Below are 24,709 nucleotides of genomic sequence, written 5' to 3'. Positions count from 1 at the left end.
CTATTTGACTTCTATATGGAAAAGAGATTTTTTCGCCCGTTTCATCGTATAGTTAAGAAAACAGCCGTACCTAAATAATTTTAACTAGGATTCATTGGATTGGGGTTTGGAGGTCACAAAATATATATCTTATATATCTTTTTTTTTTACTTTTTGTAGGTCGAGGAGGTAGAAAGTTTGAGATCGCTGGTATATAGTAGTAATAAATAAATAAATTTATTTATTTATTATTATTATTATTAATTAATATTTAATAAAACATCTTATGTGGACACCACATGATTTCCTTGTACGCCTATTAAATTATATATACACATTTTTTGCTGCACTTCATTTAAACTTCATGAAATAAGTGAGGTATGATTCTCCAATACTTTTAATAAAGTGGACAGTTACACCACAATGTGTAACTGTCCGCAGTTGTGGTGTTCGTATCAACATTTTTGATTAATTTATATATTAATTTTATTTCACGTCGCTCAAGTAAATATGTGGTGTAAGTGTGAACGTGTTGGATCCGTAACCAACAAATTCAAATCTGACTTCATGTACATAATTTTTTTTATTTTTATTTAAACATATTGATTTATTAATAATTTTTAACCGCTGTAAAAATTTTTGAATTAAAATGATAAGTATTTTATTTCACTAATAACTACTGATTCTTTTACAATGAGAGGTTAGTAGCAATTATTAATCAAAAAAGGTTAATTATTAATTAAAAACTACCTCCCAAGAAATTTTTAATATTTTAATTTTCTTACGTTTACTATGTTAAATGCGAGAACATAAACAAAACTCCCACTGAAAAAATGTACAATCAATAAAAAGTTACCTAAGATTTTTTTGGGGGGTTTGGGGGTAAATTATAATAAAATTTTATTATAACATTATTATTAGAAGTTTAAATAGACTAAAAAAAGTCTTAAAAATTCTCTAAAACTACTAAATTTACTAAATTACCGGCGCGAGTGGTAGCGTCTCCGTCATTCATACGGAGGTCTCGGGTTTGAATCCCGATCAGGCATGGCATTTTCACACGCTACAAAAATTATATCTCATCCTCTAAAGCAATGGTGATCCTAAGGTTAAAAAAAACAAAAAAAAACTACTAAATCAATTGAGATTTAGATGTGCTGTAGTACTGTATCCAAAGTAGTGCATATGACAAAATGATGAAGATTGTTTGAATCGTTGAATTACGATCAGTTTAAGGTCGAAAAAATTTGAGTTGATTAGGTTAGAAATGTGGTTCGTTATGATGCTGCAAGTTAGAAGTTTGACGTTCTTTTATCTGCGATATCGATTTTTAACAAAATTTTTTTGAAGTATTCAGGTAGCGTTACCTATTTTGAGAGTCATCATGACGTAGTATGTATTTGAGCGAGAGAAAGGAAACAAAATAAAATTACGAAAATTCGGTCTTCTTGCGTAGAGCTGCGCAATAATTTTTATAATTTTTAAGGAATGTTTTAGTGGTTTTTTCTTCATTACTTTTAATCTATTAAAACTCATTCTTTGTAATTAATTAAATAATAGTAAATTTTGAAAATACAAAATCCAAGCTTTTTCTCTGAATGCATTACAAATTTTAATAAAACATGAAATTTAATTTATTACATTTTTTATTTTGACAATTAAAAATAGGGATTATAAAAAACATGTTTAACGGTTTTTTTTTCATTTTAATATATCTATATAAATAAAAATGTAAATGTTCGTCTGTTCAAAATCTTAAATATCCGGAAGTTCTTCACCGATTGCTTTGAAATTTTGACACATTGATGCATTCTAATACGCACGTGTTTTTATATACCTACTATTTATATACCTCTCTCTTTTTTTCTGATTAGCCTCCGGTAACTACCGTTTAGATAATACTTCAGAGGATGAATGAGGATGATATGTATGAGTGTAAATGAAGTGTAGTCTTGTACATTCTCAGTTCGACCGTTCCTGAGATGTGTGGTTAATTGAAACCCAACCACCAAAGAACACCGGTATCCACGATCTAGTATACTATTTATATACCTAAGATGTCACAACTGTGACAGGTAAAAACATGCTTTTTTTAAAAACAGCGCCATCTGTTGTACGTAAAAACAACACACGGTATCCTAAATATTTTACGATTCCATTTCAATGTTTACGATATGTGTATCCACTATAGACAAAAAAAACTACTGGACCGATTTACGCGCTTGGAAAAAGGGAGAAAGGGAAAATCGAGAAGGTAAATAGGGAAGAAGGGGAAAATGGAAAAAAAGAAAACGGGGAAAAGGAAACGGAAAGGGTAAAAAAGAAAAAAAGAAAAGGGAAAGGAGAGAAGAGGAAGGGGGAAAGGAAAGGAGGAAAGTGATGAAAGGGGGCGACACGAATGATGGTAAAAATTAAAATGGGAAAAGGAAAATGGGGAAAAGTAAAAAGGGGAAAAAGTAAAGGGAGGAGTGAAAGGAGGAAAAGGGTGAAACGGAAAGGTTAATTTTGGTGAAGTTTCGTAATGTTAATTTTGTTAATGTTTCATCAAACTTTCAATTGTATTTATTTAATATATATATATATATATATATATATATATATATATATATATATATACACACACAAATCTAGCAATAGTGAAGCATTGCCGGATCTGCTAGTGTTGTAATAATAACAAATTCAACTTTTTTATTAATGACAAAATAAACAACAACAGGATATAACATAAATTTTATCCAGGCGTATGTAGGCTGTAAAGGAAAAAGGATATTATTCGTGAGTATAGCTTATTTACATAAGGATTGTTAAGGATAGCTGTTTAGATTTACATGATGGTAAATAGGGATCTGCATGTAGGGTGGGTTATTTAGAAGGTGGTTTACAGAAAAGATGCGAGTGTGATGACGTCGATGTAAAAAAAGAATATAAAGGACAGGTTGAGAAAGAATGGGAAATTTATTAAACGTCCTGGGAGATTTTCTGTCCCTTATTGGCACAGTAGTGAAATCCTGGTTGAATCTGTGCGTGTGTATAAATAATAATATACACAACTACTTACGTCACGAAGCTTTTCGGTAATGACTCTTCTTCTTCCTCCGCAGTCATTTGTGCTCTGACGAAATATTCTTCTTACTAGTCTTATATTACTCCTTCTCGTCAAAAATCTACTTATTCACTTCCCACCCCATCGTCAATCCCGACTAAAATTTCTTCTTATCTCCATCACTAGAAGAACTTTATACTTAGCAATGTTAACCAAGCAGAAATTTTTTAAAACTGCAGACAAGGTACAACTCGTTACAATTTAGTATTATATTTTATAAACTTATTTTCTGCCTCATTCGCACAAATTGTTATTAGTTTCGTTTTCTTAATTTTAAAATCTTTGTTTTAAACTTAATTTTTTCTTAAGAAAAGTTTTTATTCTATTAGATTTAAATTTATTATTTAAAAAAAAAATAAAGAAAAACAAATTACAGTTGGTTTATTTTTTTTTTTAATTATAAAATTTAATCATCAAAATTTCCACATTTGAAATAAAAATATTTTCGATTTTGGAATCTCCTTTATTCTGTGGGGAAAATTTAATAACATTTTTTTTGTAAACCAGTAATCCTTAACAAAAAGAAAATTAAAAAAAAGAATTGTTTAAAAATACTGAAAAAAGTAGTATAACTTTTATGAAAATAATAAAAAAAATCTGATGTGGACACCACATGACTTACTTGTACGCCTATTAAATTACATATACAATTTTTTTAAAAGTACATAAAAATTATTTCACTAATAGCTTTTGATATTTTTTAAAATTTTTATTGATATTATAAATTATTATCTATCGTAAAAGTTTTTAACATCAGAGTTTAATGATTATTAATAAATCAATGTATTTAAATAAATAAAAAAGCTAAAAAAAAGGAGATGAAGTCGGATTTGAACGATGTGCCTTCCCTTTGTAAGATAAAAATATTTCATTAATTAAAATTCTATTTGGATATCGATGAAGTACCATTATGATATGTCGTTGAAAATCTCTCAATAAGGACTATTACTGTAGTTAAGCAAACATAAATAATCCAAATTTTTTTTGAAAATTTGGGCTTTTTTGGATACTTTAGGTAACAGTCAATTGCAATCAAACTGGGAGGAGCACAACTTGATATTACAGCAGTCCTAATTCTCCAAAATTGCGAAATCCTAAAATAATGAAAATGTTTATAAAAAACATAGGTCCGGAAACGCTTTGATTTCATGATACGGCTAGCAAAAAATTTCTCCCGGATTTCTGTTCTTCTAATTTAAGAAGCCCTATTCTAATTTCTGAGACCCAAATTAAGGAGTAAAATTGGTGGTTTCTTATGTAATTTGAGCTGAGAAACAGGATAAAATAGGTCTCAGAACTGTAACTCCAGTTTTTAAGATATCTGACGTAAATCACTAAATTTGGTGACCAAAACAAGTGTTTTTTTTTAGGTTTATGGAACAATAACTTTGTTAAATCACTAAAAAATGTGGAAGATTTAGTAATAAATAATGGAGGAATTTAATTCTGAGAAAATTAATGTTAACACAGCCAATAAAATGTAGAAAATCGGATTTTACTTCCTTGTACGAAGTAAAGGAAGTATTATAACCGCGAAAAATTTCGGTTTCCAGATTTCAACGAAAATATCCGTTTTGACCATCTCTGAATCAATTTTAAGTAGTTTCGGCGTGACGTCTGTACGTACGTATGTATGTATCTCGCATAACTCAAAAACGATTAGCCGTAAAACGTTGAAATTTTGGATTTAGGACTGCTGTAACATCTAGTTGTGCACCTCCCCTTTTTATTGCAATTGACTGGACCAAAAGTGTCCAAAAATCCAAAAATCAAAAAAAAAATTGGATTTTTTACTTTTCTTAACTGCAGTAATAAGTCCTCACTGAGAACTTTTCAACGATATATGTGGTACTTATTTTTATTAGTTCCAGAGTTATAGCCAAATAAAATTTTAATTAATGAAAAATTTGTATCTTACAAGGGGAAGACCTGTCGGTTCAAAATTCAACATCATCTCCTTTTTCTTTTAACTTTTTTTTGTTAATTTAAATATATTGATTTATTAATAAGGATTATTAATCCCCGATTGTAAAAAAACAAAATTAACTAAATAATAATTCAATAATAACAATAAAAAAAATATCAGAATTTATTAATTAAATAAAATTTTATGTACATTTCATTTTTAAAAAATGTGTAAATGTAATTTAATAGGCGTACAAAAAAGTCATGTGTTGTCGACATCAGATTTTGTATTAAACCAAAACAGACGAAATAGACAGAAAATCATAATATTATATCTGTACTTAATAAACATTCTTTCAGCATCCGTTTAAGTATTTTTTAAAATATATTCATCTATGTGTCAGCATTTACGAATGAAAGGATCATTTCCAACGCGTTCGTTTTCTGTTGAACGCCAAGTAAATCATCGTATTTAATGGCAAACACCGATTCAGAATATTTAGCGTAGCCCAGGGCACTAGTACAAGACAAATTTCATGTCACACTGCTTTGTCAAAAAAAAAAAAAAAATGTTGGACGTATCCTACAGAAAAAAATCTTTATCCTTTCCGCCTGCAGAAGGTTAAAAATTTGCGGCTAACAGATTACCCCCAGCGGTTAAATTTCTGTCATTCGCTTCTAGACAAGGCAGATAAGGTAAATTCCATTTAGTTACTGATGAAGACAATGAATTTTATGTTTTACATCGGATTTCATTAAAACTACTAGAATTACAGTTATGAAATCTGTTTTTTGTAGTTTCCCAGCACAAAGTTACATAAGAAACCACAAACTTTACACCTTAATTTGGATCCCAAAAATTACAGTAAGGCTTCTTTTTATAAGAAGAGCTGAAATCCGGCCGAAATATTTCGCTAACCATAACTCGAAAACAAAGTGTTTCTAGACCTATTTTTATATGAAGTTTTTTTCATTATTTTTATCGATGGAACATCTCCTGACAGTTTCTCCGTTTCTTTGTGGAACACTCTGTATATACGACTGTGAAGAAAATTTTCAAACACTTAGATTAAAAAAAATAAATAATCCGATCTATATTAGTTTAATGTACTATCAGTTTATGAGATATTTATTTCGAGGTAAAATCTGTGTTTTTCGGTATAAAATTAATTTTTTATTAGAAAATTACAACGCTAACAAATTTAAAAAATTCACATTCAATAGAATGGATCACTGATCAAGTCGTAATTTTCAATGTTTGAGTGTGTTTGTGTGAATTAAATGTATTTTATATTGGGTATTGCCTTACCCTAAGCAATAATTTGTAAGCCGTAACAAAAAAAAAAAAAAAAAAGAAAAAGAAGAGCAGTAGAAGTGATTGTCCGATTCTATAGTTACGTTACAAGAAGAGGAAGGAGGATGGGAACGGTTCTAGCTGGCAGGAGTCTTTTCTTTTGAAAAAAACCAATCGCCAAAAGAAAATCCTATCTTTACCTCTCAAAACGTGTCCAAGACCCAATCAAACGGAGACTTACCCCACGGCAGATTGGGTTTCTCCTCCTCTGATTATTGTATTTGTTATCCAGTACTGCCCCAAAACAGATACACGCTTGAACGCGCGCGCACGATCACACACACACACATATAAACAAATATGATTTATTTTAAGTATTAAAAAGAAAAGTATATCATACTATAGTCTGTTTAATGAAAAATTATACCTTAGGATGTGATGTTATGACTTCATTATTAAAGGAATCAAACAATAATATTTATAAATAAAAAAAATACGAAAATAAAAGCCTATTATTTTATTTATTATTTTTTTTATTAAATATTTGTTAGTAGATCTTGATGTGCTTACAGTGTCATATCTATAATATTCTATTTTATACGAAATAAATATTATTTATAAACAAACAACGATGTTTAATAAATCAAAATTATATTTTTAGCTGTTGTAAACCAATAAATTATTTAAAATTTAATAGTAAAACGTTTTAAAAACAGTGTTATTTAAATCAATAAACTGTTTGATTTATAAAATACTAATCGATTTGCTAACAGCAATTAAATTTTCATATAAATTCCAAACTAATATTAATTTTCCATCACAAAAATCATTTTTAAATTACAAAATTATACCTTCTCGTAAAATTATTATACTATTTTACTCCCTCAACCTATTTATATATAATAACAAATACATATTTCTATTTCATCAGAACAATTTAAAATAAATAGATAGATATACACGATTTAATTAAAAACACCTTAAAAAAATTAAAATTATATAAATGTATATAATTACCATTTGACTTATAAATATAAAATAAATAATCTGCTGTTGTTATAATAAAATTATTATTTTCTGAAGCATAATTTTATATAAAATATATATATCATCCTAACGTGAACGTATCATCAGAGCGTGAACGGCTTTTCACGCTCTGTATGCTTATTTCCGTTTCCCATCGCAAGCGTAGGTTAAGTTTGGTTAGACTATATTTATAATTCAAGTCCTAGTAAAGTCGGTTATTTTTACGCGGATTTGAATATTAGATCATGGATATCGGTGTTCTTTGGTGGTTGGGTTTCAATTAACCACACATCTCAGGAGTGATCGACCTGAGACTGTACAAGACTACACTTCACATACATTCATCATCCAAAGTAATACCTGACGGTGAATCCCCGAGGCTAAACAGCAAAAAAAAAAAATAAATGAATAAATAAATAAAAAACTTATACCGGATATAAATAATAGTGCTCAGAAAATTAATTAAAATTATTTAAATTATTCATATTACTTACGGAGTTGTTTTAAAAAATGAAAATACGAATAATATAAAATAATAGTTTTTTAAATCGGTTCAAAATTTTTTTTAAATTTATAACAAAAATATTCTCAGAAGAAAATAACATTTATCAAATATTAAACATAGATTTTATTAAACGGCGATTTATTAGGACATAAATAATTTAAAATTTAATAGACGACTTGTAAAAATATAAAAAAAATAAATAAATAAAAATTAAATCAACGAAGGGAAAAATAATAAAATTTAAATCAGAACTTAAACTAAAATAAATTAATTTTTATGACGTTATTAGAAGTTTTAAAAGGAAAAAGGTTATTTTATTTTTTTTTTTAAATTAATAACACTATTAAATATAAAATCAACTTACCATCCGATATTACATGTTTTTCGTTTTTTTTTTTATTTTTTTTATTAATACTTCCTTGTAAAGGAAGTATTCTGATCGCAAAAAATTTCGGTTTTCAGATTTCAACGGAAATATCCATTCTGACTATCCCTGAATATATTTTGACTAGTTTCGGTGTGACGTTATGCGAATGTATCTTGCACAACTCAAAAACGATCAGCCGTATGATATTGAAATTTTGGATTCAGGACCGTTGTAACATCTAGTTGTGCACCTTCCCTTTTGACTGCAGTCGACTGGATCAAAAGTATCCAAAAAAGCCCAAAATCTAAAAAATGTTGATTTTGGACTTTTATTTAACTGCAGTAGTAAACCCTCATTGAGAGCTTTTCAACGATTTATCATACGTGGAACTTATTTTAAATGGTTCCAGAGTTATAGCCAGATAAAATTTTAATTAATGAAATATTTGGATTTTACAAGGGGAAGGCACATCAGTTCAAATCCGACTTCATCTCCTTTTTTTAAATTTAAATGTATTGATTTATTAATAATTATTATCCTCTGATTGTAAAAAAAAAATACAATAAATAATAATTCAATATTAACAATAAAAAAAGAAATATGAAAAAATATCAGAAGTTAGTGAAATAAATTTTTATATACTTTTAATTTTTTTTTTAAAAATGCGTGTTTGTAACATAATAGGCGCACAAGGAGTTATGTGGTATCCACATCAAATATTTATTTTAACAGTATCATGATGTAGAGATAGTAAAGAACCTCGTGAAAATTCGAAACACGATACTGTATTACGGTGAAATGTTCAATCAACATTCTATCCGACGACATCAAAATAATTGACTATTATAAATTGCCGCTGAGTTACAAAAAATACAAAATCGACAGCTAATCATTAAGATACAATACTGTTATGAAATTCAAAATAGAAATGAATAATTAAAAGGTAAAAAATTAATTTGAATAAGTTTTTTTCTGAATATAATAATATACTCGTAAAATATAATTTTTAACTAGAATATGATTGAATGAAATTATTTATATAATATATAAATATACTATACAGATTTATATATAAACCGTCTAACCAGGCAGCTCCGCTTCCTGAACCCCTGGGGCCTAGGCCGGCCAAGGCGAACCCCGGAGCCGTTCAAGGACTTTACGAGGCTTCCCGGGACCGCGGGGCCGCAACGTTTGCTTCGGTCTCCATTCCTGTCTAGACAGAGGGCTCCACCCTCTGTACCCCCACAGTGTTCGTTACCCTCTTAGTTGTAAGAATAATACTTATAAATATAACATTTAATGTATTCAGGCTTTATAGAACCTGAAAAAGAAATAAAATTACAAAAGACAAAACAGTAATAACTATGGTACACAGATCTTTGAAAACAAAAAGAAATCATAACTTTTTATGTTGCCATGGTGACAGAAATAGAAAAATGAAGTAATAGGATTAATCGTTTTTTTACTTCCATGTAAAGGAAATATTATAATCGCGAAAAATTTCGGTTTTCATATTTCAACGGAACCCATTTTGATCAACCCTGAACCCATTTTGATTAGTTTCGGCGTGACATCTGTACGTAAATATCTCACATAAGTCAAAAACGATTATTGAGTATTGAAATTTTGTATTTAGAACTGTTGTAACATCTAGTTGTGCACCTCCCCCTTTTCATTGCCTGGGCCAAAAATGAGTATAAAGTCAGATCTCTAAATAAATTTTGATTTTTGACTTTTTCTTAACTTCAGTAATAAACCCTAGTTGAGACGATTTATCATGATTGGTACTTATTTTCATTGGTTCCAGAGTTATACCAAAATTAAATTTTAATTAATGAAATATTTAGATCTTACAAGCGGATGGCACATCGGTTCGAATCCGACTTTTTTTCATTTTTTTTAACTCTTTTGTTTTTATTTAAATATATTGATTTATTAACAATTGTTAATCTCTGATAGTAAAAAAAATTAACAATAAATAATAATTCAATAATAACAATACCAAAAAAAGAAAAAAATTAGAAGTTATTGGTAAAATAAAATTTTACGTACTTTTCATTTTAATTCAAAATATTTTTACAATAAGAGGTTAATATCTATTACTAAATCAATGTTTTTAAATTTAAAAAAAAAAGTTAAAAAAAAAGATATGTATGTGAAATAGGATTCGAATCGATGTGTTCATGGTTACGGATCCTATACGTTCTCACTTACACCACATAACTACAAGAACGACGTGAAACAAGATTAATATATAAACTAATATAAAATGCTAAGGAAATTTTTTAGGGCCATTTTTCTTGAGTATAATTGCGTGTTAGTATTTTGTGATGAAAACACATAAGCAAAGTACTATTCACACACCCAATATGGTTCAAATCGGTGTCCCGAAGCCCATGCCTTTCCCTTGTTAGCTACAGTAATAAGGATCTTAGGTTCCTTATACTGTTTAGATAGATATAAGACTTACATTTATTTAAAAAGTAATAAAGGGACTTTTAATGTATCCTAATATTTCAGGTAAGATTGTTGAATTAATAATTATATAAATATTCGATGATAGTAAAAACAAATAATTTAGCAATCGTGTAAGTGTCCAATTTATTAAAGAACTGAAGGATCGCATCGCACTTTCAAACGAAATAAGTTTAAATGAAGTGCAGCAAAAAAATGTGTATATGTAATTTAATAGGCGTACAAGGACTTCGTATGATGTTCACATCACATTTTTTTTTTAATGAACATCTTTAATTCACAACTTCGCCCTCAATCGGGCTAGGGCTTAGGTCTATAACATAGAACCTTCCCAGGGATTACAAAATGTATCTTGAAAATTTGAAAGAAATCGGTCGTTTTGTTTTTTCGTGATGCGGAAACAAACAAACAAATAAACCACAGAAAGACAAATTTTCGTCTTTATATGCAAGACATATATCTAATATATAAATCTAAAATTTTGTGGCGGTTCTGTCCGTTCGTTTCCAACAGCATCACGCGAGAATCAACTGACCGATTGCTTTCTAATTTTCAGGATACATTTTGTACTTCCACGAAAAGTTTTAAGTCATAGATCCAAGGTCGTAGCCTCCTTCGGGATGAAGTTGTGGATTTTTCTCTTGTATAACGACCTAATACAGTTTTTGACTTCTTTTTTCGACGTAAAAATAAATAGACTGTGGGGTTTATAACATATCCGATTTTCAGTTTTCTGCCTTGACCCTTCCCTAGATATAAGGTATTCTAGGGTAATGGAATGGGGGAACCAAAACAGATATGTTTTTGTGTAGGTTTTAATTGTTATTTATCAATATTACTGACTGACTAGTAATTGTCTTAAATTTTCGAGATAAAATACTATTAATATGTGATACTGGAATAATGTGTGCTTTTAATATTTTTCAAAATTAAATAAATATAGAATTATTTAATTAAATTTAATACATTCGTGTAAAAATTAATAAATAAACTGATTTAATGATTGAAAATTAATTATATTTTGTTTAATTAAATATTTATTATTAAATAAGTTGTGTTCTATTGTAGACAGTAAACAGAACTATTAATTTGTCTAAAGTGAAATTTGTTGCAACGCGATACGGTTGATTGAAGTGATAATAAAATTAGGTTATTTTAGTAAAGTAATCATTTTATAACAAATTAAATTAAATAACAATTGTTACAGAATCAAAATGAAACAAACTATGTATAAATATTAAATTTCTCTTGATTACTTTAGAAATTACGTAAAGCATAGAGCGTAAATTTTCTCTTTCTACCTTTTTGCTTCATAGAATTTTACATAAGAAATCTATCTATTCAAACGTTTACACACAGTTTATTAAAACATAAAGTATAATTAACACTAAATTATTACCACGTAATAATAAACCATTGAACATAAATAAATAATACTCAATATATTTTTCAAAATAATTATGTAATTAAACATTTTTATTGATCCAAAAACTCAGACTGTAAAACTACCAACATTTCTATCATCTATAACATTTTTTTTTTTAGCTTATTTACTTACCCGCTGGGTTGGATTCACCGTGAAGGATAGCACAACCCATCGATTACTCTAAAGGATCGTTTCAGTGCCTACCTCTAATCCCTAGGGCAAGGTATCCAGGCCCGACTATGTCGTTCCTGAATTCCACCTTAGGGGCCGAGACTCGGTCTTGATTAACCACACATCTCAGGAACGGTCGACCTGACCCGGAATTGTGAATTTGAGACAGTAGACTACACTTCATTTATATTCATGTATACCATCCTCATTTATCCTTTGAAATAATATCTTATGATGGTTCCAGAGGCTAAACAGAAAAAAGAAAAGAAAATATATCCAACAATTAGAAAAAAAGTGATTTGACAGTCAGACTTTTTTTTTTTTTTTTAAATTTTTTCTGGAAGCTAAAACAAATGGGATCGAATGTGCTCCCTTTGAAGCACACTAAATTCTTAGCAAAGAACTTCAAAATATAAATAACTTTCCATTCCCCAGGGATTCACCAGAAAATTCTATACGGGTTTTCAAATATCCATAACCATTTCTTCCTTATGTTCTATAAGTAATTTTATTTTTACTTTCCCAGCGAATATAACTACAACAGTTATATCGAAGAAGATGACCAACTCAAACATTTTATTTACGGTATTTTGCAAATCTTTACGGTTTAGAGCCCAAGCAGTTCATCTAGACCAAAAAACAATATGTTTTTATATAGATGTAAACGAGGAAGAGGGTAAGAGATATGAGGGAAAGAGAAATGGGGGAAGCAAATGGAAAGGGGAGGAAAATTGTGGAAAGGAAGGGGGAAATTGGGGGGTATGGAATGGAATAGGTAAAAATGAATATGGGAAAAGGAAATGGGGAAAAGAGAAAATAGAAAAGGGGGAAAAGGGAAAGGTTAAGTTTTGTGAAATTCAGTTATGTTCATTTTGTTAATGTTTTGTCAAACTATATAGATGTATAGATATGTTTTTTTTATAGATTTAACACGTATTATGTATTAACATATAAATGTATTTATGTACATACCTATGTATATGTGAACAAATAAGTATGTCACATTGCTTTTGGCCTTATATCTCAGGATTGAGAAAATCAATTTTCATTAAATTTGACTAAAATAATTTTACAAATGAGACGTCATATTCATTTTTTTCAAAATTCTTTAAGGGGGGATATCTCGAAAAAAACAATTTTGATTTTCTTCAATGACATTTTAGAGAAAATTTTATTAAAACAATTTTTTTACCTACAATGCATATGTAAACAATCAACAAATCTTTTTTCAAAAAATCAACCTCTGTTGAAATATATCTTTTTTTGTTCTTTTACTCTATTTTTCTTCAATTTAAATATTTTCTTTTTTTGAAAGTTTATACTTTATACATAATAGAGCTATCAAGAAATATCTACAGTTTTTTTTTAAATTACCGACCCCGGACCTAAAATGCAAAAAAATTATTTTAATTTCCTTTTTCTTGCATTAACCTTTATTGGAGTGTTGTTAACCTTTACTTAAGCGAATTTGTTATAAGTTTAACCTATATATTAATATTTTAGAAAAATATTTCTTAAAATTTATTACCCACATTTAAAAAATATTATTCTTTTTGTTTTTTTCTTTAATTCTTTTAATTTTTAATATTAAAAGATTTTTTTTTTGTATTAAACTCCTAAAGGTTAAGTAACTTTGGCATTTAAATTATATTTCGGATTTTAAATGATAACAAATTTTTTTCATTACTTTCATAAAACTTATAGTTTTATAACTAACTATATTTGCTCAGCGTAGCCGGAAAAAAGTCGTGCATTACTTTGTCAACAGTTATATTTATTTATAGAAATAAAATGTTTCATTGTGTTTACAAATTAAATAAAAACTTAGTTTTTTGTAACCAAATATTCTTTTATTTTTATTATAATCGGTGTAGCAAAAGCATTTACCTTTTAAAGTCCCATTTATTATCGTTATGTTTAATTTTAAATTAGTTACTAGGTTATCATTATTTTCACATATGTTTCATACTATTGAAATTCAAGATTGAGGTTACATGACTAAAATTTTAACTGTAGTTTTATTTTTTAAGCTAGCAGACCCGGGAACGCTTCACTATTGTTAGATTTGAGTACATATATATATATATATATATATATATATATATATATTTTTTTTGTCTTCAGTCATTTGACTTGTTTGATGCAGCTCTCCAAGATTTCCAATCTACTGTTAGTCATTTCATTTCGGTATACTCCCAACAACCAACATCCCTAACAATTTGTTTTACATATTCCAAACGTTGCCTGCCTACACATTTTTTTCCTTCTACCTCTCCCTCCGATATTAAAGCAAATATTTCAGGATGCCTTAATAGGTGGCCTATAAGTCTGTCTATTCTTTTAACTATATTTTTCCAAATGTTTCTTTCTTCATCTGTTTGCAACACCTCTTCATTTGTCACTTCATCCACCCGTCTGATTTTTTACATTCTCCTATAGCACCATATTTAAAACTTGTAATATTTTCTTCTCAGATACTCCGATCGTACAAGTTTCACTTCCATATAAAGCGACGCTCCAAACATATACTTTCAAAAATCTTTTCCTGACCTTTAAATTAATATTTGATGTAAAAAAATTATATTTTTGACTGAAGGCTCGTTTCGCCTGTGCTATTCGGCATTTTATATTGCTCCTGCTTCGTCAATCTTTAGTAATTCTACTTCCCAAATAATAAAATTCTTCTACCTCCACAATCTTTTCTCCTCCTATTTTCACATTCAGTGGTCCATCTTTGTTATTTCTACTACATTTCTTTACTTTCGTTTTGTTTTTGTTTATTTTCATGCAGTAATTTATGCGTAGGACTTCACTGTTTCTTCTAAATCCTTTTTACTCTCAGCTAGAATTACTATATCATCAGCAAATCGTAGCATCTTTATCTTTTCACTTTGTACTGTTACTCCGGATTTAAATTGTTCTTTAACATCATTAACTGCTAGTTCTATGTAAAGATTAAAAAGTAACGGAGATAGGGAACATCCTTGTCGGACTCCCTTTCTTATTACGGCTTCTTTCTTCTGTTCTTCAATTATTACTGTTGCTATTTTGTTCCTATAAGTGTTAGTAATTGTTCTACTATCAGTGTATTTAAATCTAATTTTTTTTAAATGCTGAACATTTTATTCTAGTCATATAAATATGTGCATATTAAGTATATATATATATATATATATATATATAGATTAAATGAACACAATTGAAAGTTTGATAAAACATTAAAACATTAACAAAATGAACATTAGAGAACTTCACAAAATTTAACCTTTCCTTTTTCCCTTACCTCTTTTCACCGTTTTACTTTTTCCCATTTTCATTTTTACCACATTCCCTTCTGTTTCCCCATTTACCTCTTTCATCCCCGTTTGCAATTCCTTCCTCCATTTCACTTTCCCTTTTTTAACTTTCTTTTTTATCCTTATCCCTTTCCATTTCCTTTTCCCGCTTTCCCTTTTTTTCTATTTTCCCCTTCTTCATTTTTTACCTCTTTCGATTTTTGCCTTTTCTGATTTTTCCCTTCACCCTTTTCCCGCGTGTAAATCGGTCCAGTAATTTTTTAGTCTATAGCGGACACACCTATCGGAAACATTTAAAGCGTATAATATTTAATATAGTGTGTGTTTATTTTACGTCCAACAGATAGCGCTGTTTTCAGAAAAAGCATGGTTTTACCTGCCACAGATGTGTCATCTTAGGTATATAAATAGTAGGTATATAAAAACACGCGCGTATTCGAATGCAACGTTGTGTCAAAATTTCAAGCAATCGGTGAAGAACTTTCGGAGATTTAAGATTTTCAAAAAACGAACATTTACATTTTTATTTATATAGATTAATTTATACAAGTTTACATAAGTCAACCTTTAGCTGAATAGGTAGCTTCTCAACATTTCCTGTGGAGGTCCCAGTTTCGAATCCCAGTCAGGCAAGGAATCTATTCATACGCTACCAATTTTTAACCGGGATAATGACCGTAAATATTTTCTGCTTTTTCATACCAAATAAAAGTTAACCAGCTTTTAAAAAGATTTTATTTATACTATGTATAATTATTTTACTATATAATTTTTTTTTTCAGAAAATCCAAATATAACAAAAAATTTTCCAATAATCGTATTTATTCATGGTGAATCATTTGAATGGAATTCTGGAAATCCATATGATGGATCAGTTTTAGCTAGTTATGGAGAAGTAATAGTTGTTACAATAAATTTTCGTCTTGGTATATTAGGTAAGGTAAACTTATATTTTTTTATTTTAGGCTAAGTTAGATATTTATTTTTATAGATATATGTTATTTTAATTTATTTATTTCAAAACAACTAGTATTATGCTTTTAAAATATCTTTGATTTCATTGTATTTTTATATTTTGAGAAAGTTTTCGCATTATAATATACACATAGATAGAAAAAAACCTATCCTGACTGATTCATCAACGCCCAACAAAAATTACTGAATGTAAATTGATGAAAATTTGTGTTCTTCTCGTAGTGTAAGGGCACACTAAAAAAGGATTTTTTGAAATTCCGAATTTAAATGGTTAAAATGGAGTAAAAATGAAATTTATTTTGTTTCTTTTTTAATTTTTCTGTAACAAATGAAAATATCTACTTCATTTTTAATCTGTGTAATCTTCATGCAAGTATCTACATAACTTTTCTTGATTTTTCAAAATTCAACCTTGAAAAGGGCTAGGTAAGGTAAAAAAAGGTGAATAATGATTGCAAATTTTCCTCATTTCTGACTAATTCACTAAATTGGGGCTTGTAAAATGTTTTCAGATAAATACTTAAAAAACCATTTTCGAGTTTTTCCATTTCGGTTTATTAAGGGGGCGACGTTGTACGGCGCAGCGGTTCAAAAAACACAGCCATGTTACTTTACGTACGACCACGACTAGTTTTACCTTCCCCCGGTTACTTGACTAAAAAACGTAAAATAAATCAATTAAAAAAAAAAATAAATGAAGTACGGTCATCGCCTAGTAATGTTTGACGGGTAACGCTAAGAACCCGTAAATACATTTTACCTGTGCGGGTAACCAGTTATAATTTATATTTTTAAGATTGAGGCCATCTTTTTTTCATTTTATCTTTTCATTTTCTTTTCCATGTATATACCAACACAGGGTCACCGCGAGACGGGCGAATATCGTATAAAACTTACACTTACATGGTAAAATATAATAACACACCTTAGGAACTCACGCGTAGGGACTTGCCTGTCAAATGAATGTAGATACCAAGTGTGTATTAGCAGGATGGAGTTGACGTATCCCTTACGGTATTATTAATTTATGTTTTGTTTCAAGAAATAAAAACTAATAAAAACAAAAAGTAATGTGTTAATTGCATTTATAATGACAACTTTTAAAATAAATGCTTTTGGTTACTGTTATTAAAAAAAAAAATAATGTAAAAATATTTTAATAAAATAAATCTTAACTGATAAAAAACGAAGGTTTAAGTAAAATAAATTTGCTTAAGTAAAGTTTTCTCTAAATCCAATAAAAGCTATAACAAGAACGTAAAAATTTTCTTTTATAATTTTCGAAAATTGTCGCCTTTTTTTGGTAGCCATATATATGAAGTATAAAATACTACAGCATTTAACAAAAAATAAAACCGAAGAGAGATAGAGGAAAAACATATTTTTTAGATAGTGGTGGGAGGTTGATTTTTGAAAAAAAATTGGATTATTTATTTATGAAAAGTAAATAACAAATTTGACAAATAAAGTTTTTTTGTTAAGAGTGTCTGAAGAAAATCGAAATTGAGGTTTTCACGAAATCTCCACCACTGAAGGAATTTTGAAAAAAAAATTTATTATGATCAGTCCCATATATAGAAATATTTGAGTAAAATTTAAATAAAAACGGTTTGGTCAAAATAATATCAAAAACAGTGCGACAGAATTTGTTCTCTCCCCCCCCCCCCACCGGAGTCGGATCCGCAATTAAACATAAACTCTGCTCCGATGGATGCCATAAACTACCGCCAGATAGCCGGGACTCGGTCTTTTAGGCGCCATGCTTCTAATGAGGGGACCCCAAAGGATCCCCCCACCGGGACTCGGTTTTATGCCTCGTCTCTAATGGAGAACCCCTGAAAGGATCCCCAACGGGGCTAGGTCTTAATTTCCCTCCAACGTATTGCAAGGGAGTACACATCCGATCATCGAAAGCGGGAGACCGAGGCCTCCCACCCCTTCCCAGATGGGGCTACATCACGATGTTCCTACGAAGAAGGAGTTCCAATTACCGATGGAGCCATCTTATATCCTCGACTCCCAGGCGCATGACCTTGTGATTTGCAGGATAAGCACCTAGGGTCCTGCTGGCAGTCCTTGCGTAAATGGCCAGCCTTACCGCATGTAAAACAGTGGCCGCTTCTGTCTGCGCCATAACAGAACTTGACCCAGTAGCCTGGATTCCATCATCTGAAACAAAGATCGTCGAATGTACGCCGCACCATTTTACAGGCCACCACCCAATCTGAACTCGCCCATCAGACAGTAGTTTGTCTGCCTGGATTGGCGGCACTGCCAGTGTAACCACCTGAGAGAAGCCGTAAGCCGGCCGCACTGACAGGACGTCCGTAGTGACCGACTCACCTATCGTCTTGCAAAGCTCCCGAGGAATCTTTACCTTTGACGGCAGGGGATCCACGTCCTTAACCACTAGGCGGGTTCTTCTGCCACACCTACCATTCAGGGCCGTAGTAGCACCCTCCACCTTTTCGGCAATATCCTTGCTAAGTTGGTCCGCCTTGCCAGTTTCCGCCCAAACCCGTAGATGGAGGTCCTCTTCTTGGCCCTGCCGGAAGGAGTGGACTCCGGTTTTCCCAAGTGAAACTGCCCCTTTCAGCGAGCGGAGAAGATCTGCAAAGGTCCGCCCCTCTGCCTTGACCACATCTGTAGTAGTCGGCGGACCCGCGAGTCGCTTCTTACCGTTCAGCATCGATGATGGGGTTGTCTGTGTCAGATGAACGAGAAGACGTTTCCCCATCCTTCTCCCTGCGTACTTCACGTACCGCCGTAAGACTTGTCCGACCCGTCCTTGTGGGCTGTAAAAGCACACCCGCCGATCTTATCCATTCTCTAACACCCGTGGAATGGACTTGCAAATAGAAGAGGACATCCCACGATCCCCCGCCGCAGAATTGATGACCAGAGCGTAATCGGTTCCCCCAAGTGCAACCTCACAGCTGCTATCCTCTACGGAGAGGACCCGAGTAGATGACTGCAAAAGGAGGATCTCGCCAGGCTTCAACCTGCCAGCAGTGGCCAAGTCCCTAAGCCATGGAGCCTTCCGTAGCACCCTCATATGATGAAAATGCTCAATTGCAACCGCTATGTCAACAATCCAGGCGGAGTCAACTCCTTCGTCCAAACTGTCAGTACCCTAAACAAGGGTGGAGGACTGGAAGATTTTCTCGAGCCAGCCCCTAAGGACTAGCTGTTCATGATCAGCATCAGGGACCCCACCTTCAACCGCCCACTGCATCGCCACAAGCGACCAAGTCGTAGTTCATCCCAATCCCCCATCCGGAATTTGAGTTGCCTCATCAGAGAAAATTTGGTAAGTCTGTGTGACTTTGTCCTTCACACTTGGCCGAACATGTTGTCGCCCCCAAAGTCCCTCTTCTAGCCGGCTTAAAACTTCCTCAAAAGATTTCAACATACGAACCCTGCGGTCCATGTCTCTGGAACAGTCCTTAATCTTGATCTTAGTTGTCGAGTGTTATCGGACCAACACATTCAGCTCCTCTCTCACACTACGAAAGAGAAGTCTCATATTGTGAGCAAAAGCCGACCTTTGTACTTACTACATGCCGTTTTCCTACAGATTCTTCTTCCCCATGGCGAAAATGTCTATCGACGACTCGTATCTTTCCAAGTCAGAGGCCTCCTCCGGCGAATACAGCGAACTCCAACCGGTGCGAAACTTCTTATTCCCTTCAAAGGCCGGAGGAGAACCACGTAGTCGACGGTTCCATTCATGCTTCATCGACCCCTCATCATCATCCTTGTTGTCACCCGACCCTGTCAAGAGAGACGGAAAATCTATTTCGTAGTTCCTAGCGGACGAACCAGACCAGCCAACAACCCTCTTATGGGGTCGAGCAGGAGCCTCTCGTGTTTTCTTCGACTTACTTCTTGAAAGCAAGCGATAGACATGCCGAATCTCCGTATAACAATCTCTTCAATAGTCTCACCGACACTCCTGCACGGTGACCTCCAGAGCATCCCCGCCTGCAGTATCTCCGACCCGTAACAGAAGAAAACCCCTTCTCCTCATGGATCGGGACGTCGCCATCAAGTCCGCCTGGACCTATCATATCAATTAATCCAAACATACATTAAGTAATATATACACGTTATAAAAAAATAATTTAAATAAAATTATTCTCATAAAATTCGACTTGACAGACCACATAAGCCGAAGGTAAACAGAGATCTAAGCTGTCTTTGATGAAATCAATATTGCGTAACCAAGCAAACAGTCCTTGGTTCTCGTAGGTAAACACCAGTAAAAACAAAACGAAGAGAAAAACGAAAAAAAACTAAATAACAACCCAAAATCCTAGTAAAAATTTCAAATTACGGAGCGCGAGAAAAACACGTGCGAATGCATTCACAGCTGATCTCAACTCAGTGCGACATACTTACTCACATACGTATGGTTTTTGGTCTACATGAACTAAAAATATGAATCCTAAAAACGTAAAGATTAGCAAAAAAACTCGATACCCAATTTTTGACACGATCACCATGTTTTTCTCTTTAATATAGCTATATATTCGTCGGGAAAATAAGAAAACTGCTTGAGTTAACGTTTCATAAAAATTTACTTAAAATATCTGAACAACTGTACTTTCATTTGATGATGACTACCACCGATGACTACCAACGATGATGACTACATGAGTCATCATCAGTGGTGGTTGAGTCATCATCTATGATTTGAGGCAGTTTATAAATTGATTCTTGAAGATAAATATTAACTACGTTCGTGGTTAATATTCTTTATATTTTATTTACCTATTTTTATTGTATTATCATTATTATTAATTTATTTACTAATATATAAATTATATACATATATAGTTTTATATTTTTAGGGTTTCTCAAGCCTGGTGTTGGAGATCACACACTGAGTAATTTTGGTTTATTAGATCAGTTGGCAGCACTGCAATGGATAAAAGATAATATAAAGGTAATTACAATGTTATAAATATCTATAATTAACATAAAATTTATTAATTTAATATATATGTTAGTCTGTCATTTAAACATTTTTTTTCTTGTAACATATACAGCTATTGAAATTTAAAAAAATGTTTTATTGTTAATTTAGTCAATAAAGGAAAATCCGGAAAACTACAGAGGCATATCTCTCCTGGATTGCACATACAAAATCCTGTCGAGAATCATATACAACCGATGCAAAGACCAACTTGAACTGGAACTTGGGGAATACCAAGGGGGATTTAGGCCATGGAGAGGTTTCCCGGAGCAAATAATATCCCTAAAACTTATGATGGACTTATATAAAAGACGGAAAAAACAACTAATAATCACCTTCGTCGACTTTAAAAGGGCCTATGATTGTATACACCGACCATCCATGCTGAATATTCTGAGAAACCTGGGCCTTCACCCTAAACTCGTAAACATGATAAAATTAACTTACACCAATACCCAGTCCAGAGTGAAATTCAGAGGTGAACTCTCTCAACCCTTCTACATAAAAACTGGATTGAGGCAAGGAGACGGCCTCTCACCACTCCTTTTTAACTGCGCCCTCGAATTTGTCATGAGAAAATGGTATGAAATAAATCCCAAAAATATAAAAATGGGCACTAAGAAAAACTCCATCACACTAAATTGCCTAGGATTTGCAGATGACCTCGCTCTTTTAGCAAATAATATTCAAGAAGCCAAAATACAAATCATGAGCCTTCAAAACCTAGCACAAAAGATAGGGCTTCATATCTCTTTCGAAAAAACTGAACTAATGGCCATAGATCCTCTGGTAATAGAGCACATTACGGTAAACAATCAGAAAATTAAAATAGTAAAACAATTTAAATATCTAGGGGAAATAATAACTTATAATTTAAATGAAAAAGTGACATGGCAAAACAGGACAAATAAAATGATTAAATCCCAAAAATTAACTTGGTCAACATATAACAAAAAATGCCTTTCTGCTAAAACAAAACTTAAACATTATAAAACTGTAGTACAGCCAGAAGTCACCTACGGAAGCGAGACCCTTTTCAAAATCACTCAGAAAAACCGAATTGAAAAAATTCTGAAAATAGAGAGGAGAATTGTCAGAACGTGTATCAATAAAAAACACCAAAAAGAAGACCAATGGTGGATTGTGCCAAATGAGGTGGTGTATCGAGAAATAGAGCCTGTTACTGATACTATGCGGAAAAAAAGAATCTCTTTCTTCGGTCATCTCATAAGGACACCGGAAACAAGACCGTCAAGAAATATCATTGAAAAGCTCTGGTTCCAAAAGCTAGAAGTAGGATGGGTCAATGAAATTAGAGAAGATATGAAAGAATTGGGAATTTCCCTGACTGACCTACAGAATAAAACTGGAAAAATTACAAAGCTAAAAGATAAAAGCATTAGATTTAAACAAAAGACAGACAAACGACAAAATACAACGAAGAGGGTGTTTACGGATGAAGAAAAGAAAGCAAGATCTGAACGGATGAAGAAATACTGGGCAGCTCGAAACAGTAAAATAACACGCTTTTTTCAGAAAAGATCCAACTAAAATTGACTTAAGTGGTCCCATGTTGGCCGTAAAAGCATAATAATAATAATAAAGCAAAAAATTCTAATTAAAGATATGTTAATTTTTAAATGGGTTCTTATATTTATATTTAATTTAAAATAATATTTTTACAATAAAAATAAATTGATAAGATGAAGTAAAAAATGGTAAAGTTTACAGCTTTCAGCAGTGTAATTCCTACATAATCTAAATAACAATTAATAATAAATTACTTTAGTATGAAGAAACTGCATTTATTAGTTAGCCTACCGGGCTGGTCTAGTGGTTAACTCATCATAGCAAATCACCTGTTTTCGAAGTCGAGTGTTCCATGATTCAAATCCTAGTAAAGGTAGTTACTTTTATACGGATTTGAATACTAGATCGTGGATGGTGGTGTTCTTTGGTGGTTGGGTTTCAATTAATCACACATTTCAGGAATGGTCAACCTGAGATTGGACAAGAGTACACTTCATTTACATTCATACATATCATCCTCTGAAGTAGTAATATCTTACGGTGATTCCGGAGGCTAAACTGAAAAAGCTACGTTTATTAAAATATATCTCATTTCTTAATTGTCAATGTTCAAAATGTCATCATCCGGCTATGTTTATATGAATTTTTTTCTCTATTTTTAGCAGTAAAAGATATTGTGAAAATTTGTTACATTCTTCGTGAATTACTCTGTATAAGTACTTCATATAAAAATGATATTACATAAGATTTATTTTTTATATGCTTTGAATTTTGTTTTTAGGCATTTGGTGGGGATGAAAATAGTGTTACATTAATGGGTTATGATACAGGGGCTGCATGTGTCAATTATCTAATGGTTTCACCCGTATCTCAAGGACCAACTACAGGTAAAAGATTTTTTTTGTTTTATACACTTTTTTAACCTTATTCAAAATTCACGTTTGTCCTAGTACCGGAAACCATTCGTAACAAAGATAAAGAATGGTATTTCATCCATTATGGCTTATGTAAGAAATAATTTGGTTTTAATATGGAGGTTGTAACTATACTTTTTAAATGCTCACACCATTTCCTGTTTAATCTCTCAGAACTACATTTAAATTCTTGACTCTGAGTTGCTTACTTGAAATATTTTTTCCTTACTACTATCTAGTTTTTTTGTTATTACTGAACTTTTTATTGAATTTCTTAACTTTTGGATAAAAAAAAAGATTCTCTTCCATATACATAATTTTTCTGAAATGGTGGGTTGGCTATACTTTTTCGGATTCTAACTGTAAAACAAAAAAAAAAAATATCCTTAGGAAAAATGGCAATTTTTCCTTCGTTCTTCTCCTGTCCGCCATTTTGTTATTTTTATTTATTTTTATTTTTTTGTCTTCTGTCATTTGACTGGTTTGATGCAGCTCTCCAAGATTCCCTATCTAGTGCTAGTCGTTTCATTTCAGTATAACCTCTACATCTTACATCCCTAACAATTTGTTTTACATATTCCAAACGTGGCCTGCCTACACAAGTTTTTCCTTCTACCTGTCTTTCCAATATTAAAGAGACTATTCCAGGATGCCTTAGTATGTGGCCTATAAGTCTGTCTCTTCTTTTAACTATATTTTTCCAAATGCTTCTTTCTTCATCTATTTGCCGCAATACCTCTTCATTTGTCACTTTATCCACCCATC

General features: G+C 31.5%; 1 protein-coding gene across 3 annotated transcripts in view; it reads left to right on the top strand.

The window, feature by feature from the left end:
- LOC142333050 (uncharacterized) overlaps window positions 1–24,709 on the top strand; it is a 233,762-nt gene that overhangs the window by 175,301 nt on the left and 33,752 nt on the right. For 2 of the 3 annotated variants that reach the window (XM_075379856.1, XM_075379854.1), the window contains exons 4-6: window positions 16,330–16,482; window positions 21,376–21,470; window positions 23,812–23,917. In XM_075379856.1, the coding sequence (XP_075235971.1) occupies window positions 16,330–16,482; window positions 21,376–21,470; window positions 23,812–23,917 (354 nt within the window). Of the gene's footprint in view, window positions 1–16,329; window positions 16,483–21,375; window positions 21,471–23,811; window positions 23,918–24,709 lie in introns of those variants that run through there. The other variant, XM_075379857.1, reaches the window with a different exon arrangement.

The sequence above is a fragment of the Lycorma delicatula genome, chromosome 12, assembly GCF_047948215.1.
Source record: "Lycorma delicatula isolate Av1 chromosome 12, ASM4794821v1, whole genome shotgun sequence".
Classification (NCBI taxonomy): domain Eukaryota; kingdom Metazoa; phylum Arthropoda; class Insecta; order Hemiptera; family Fulgoridae; genus Lycorma; species Lycorma delicatula.
The sequence above is the reverse complement of the archived record's forward strand: the minus strand, read 5'-3'. Positions and strand labels throughout refer to the sequence as shown.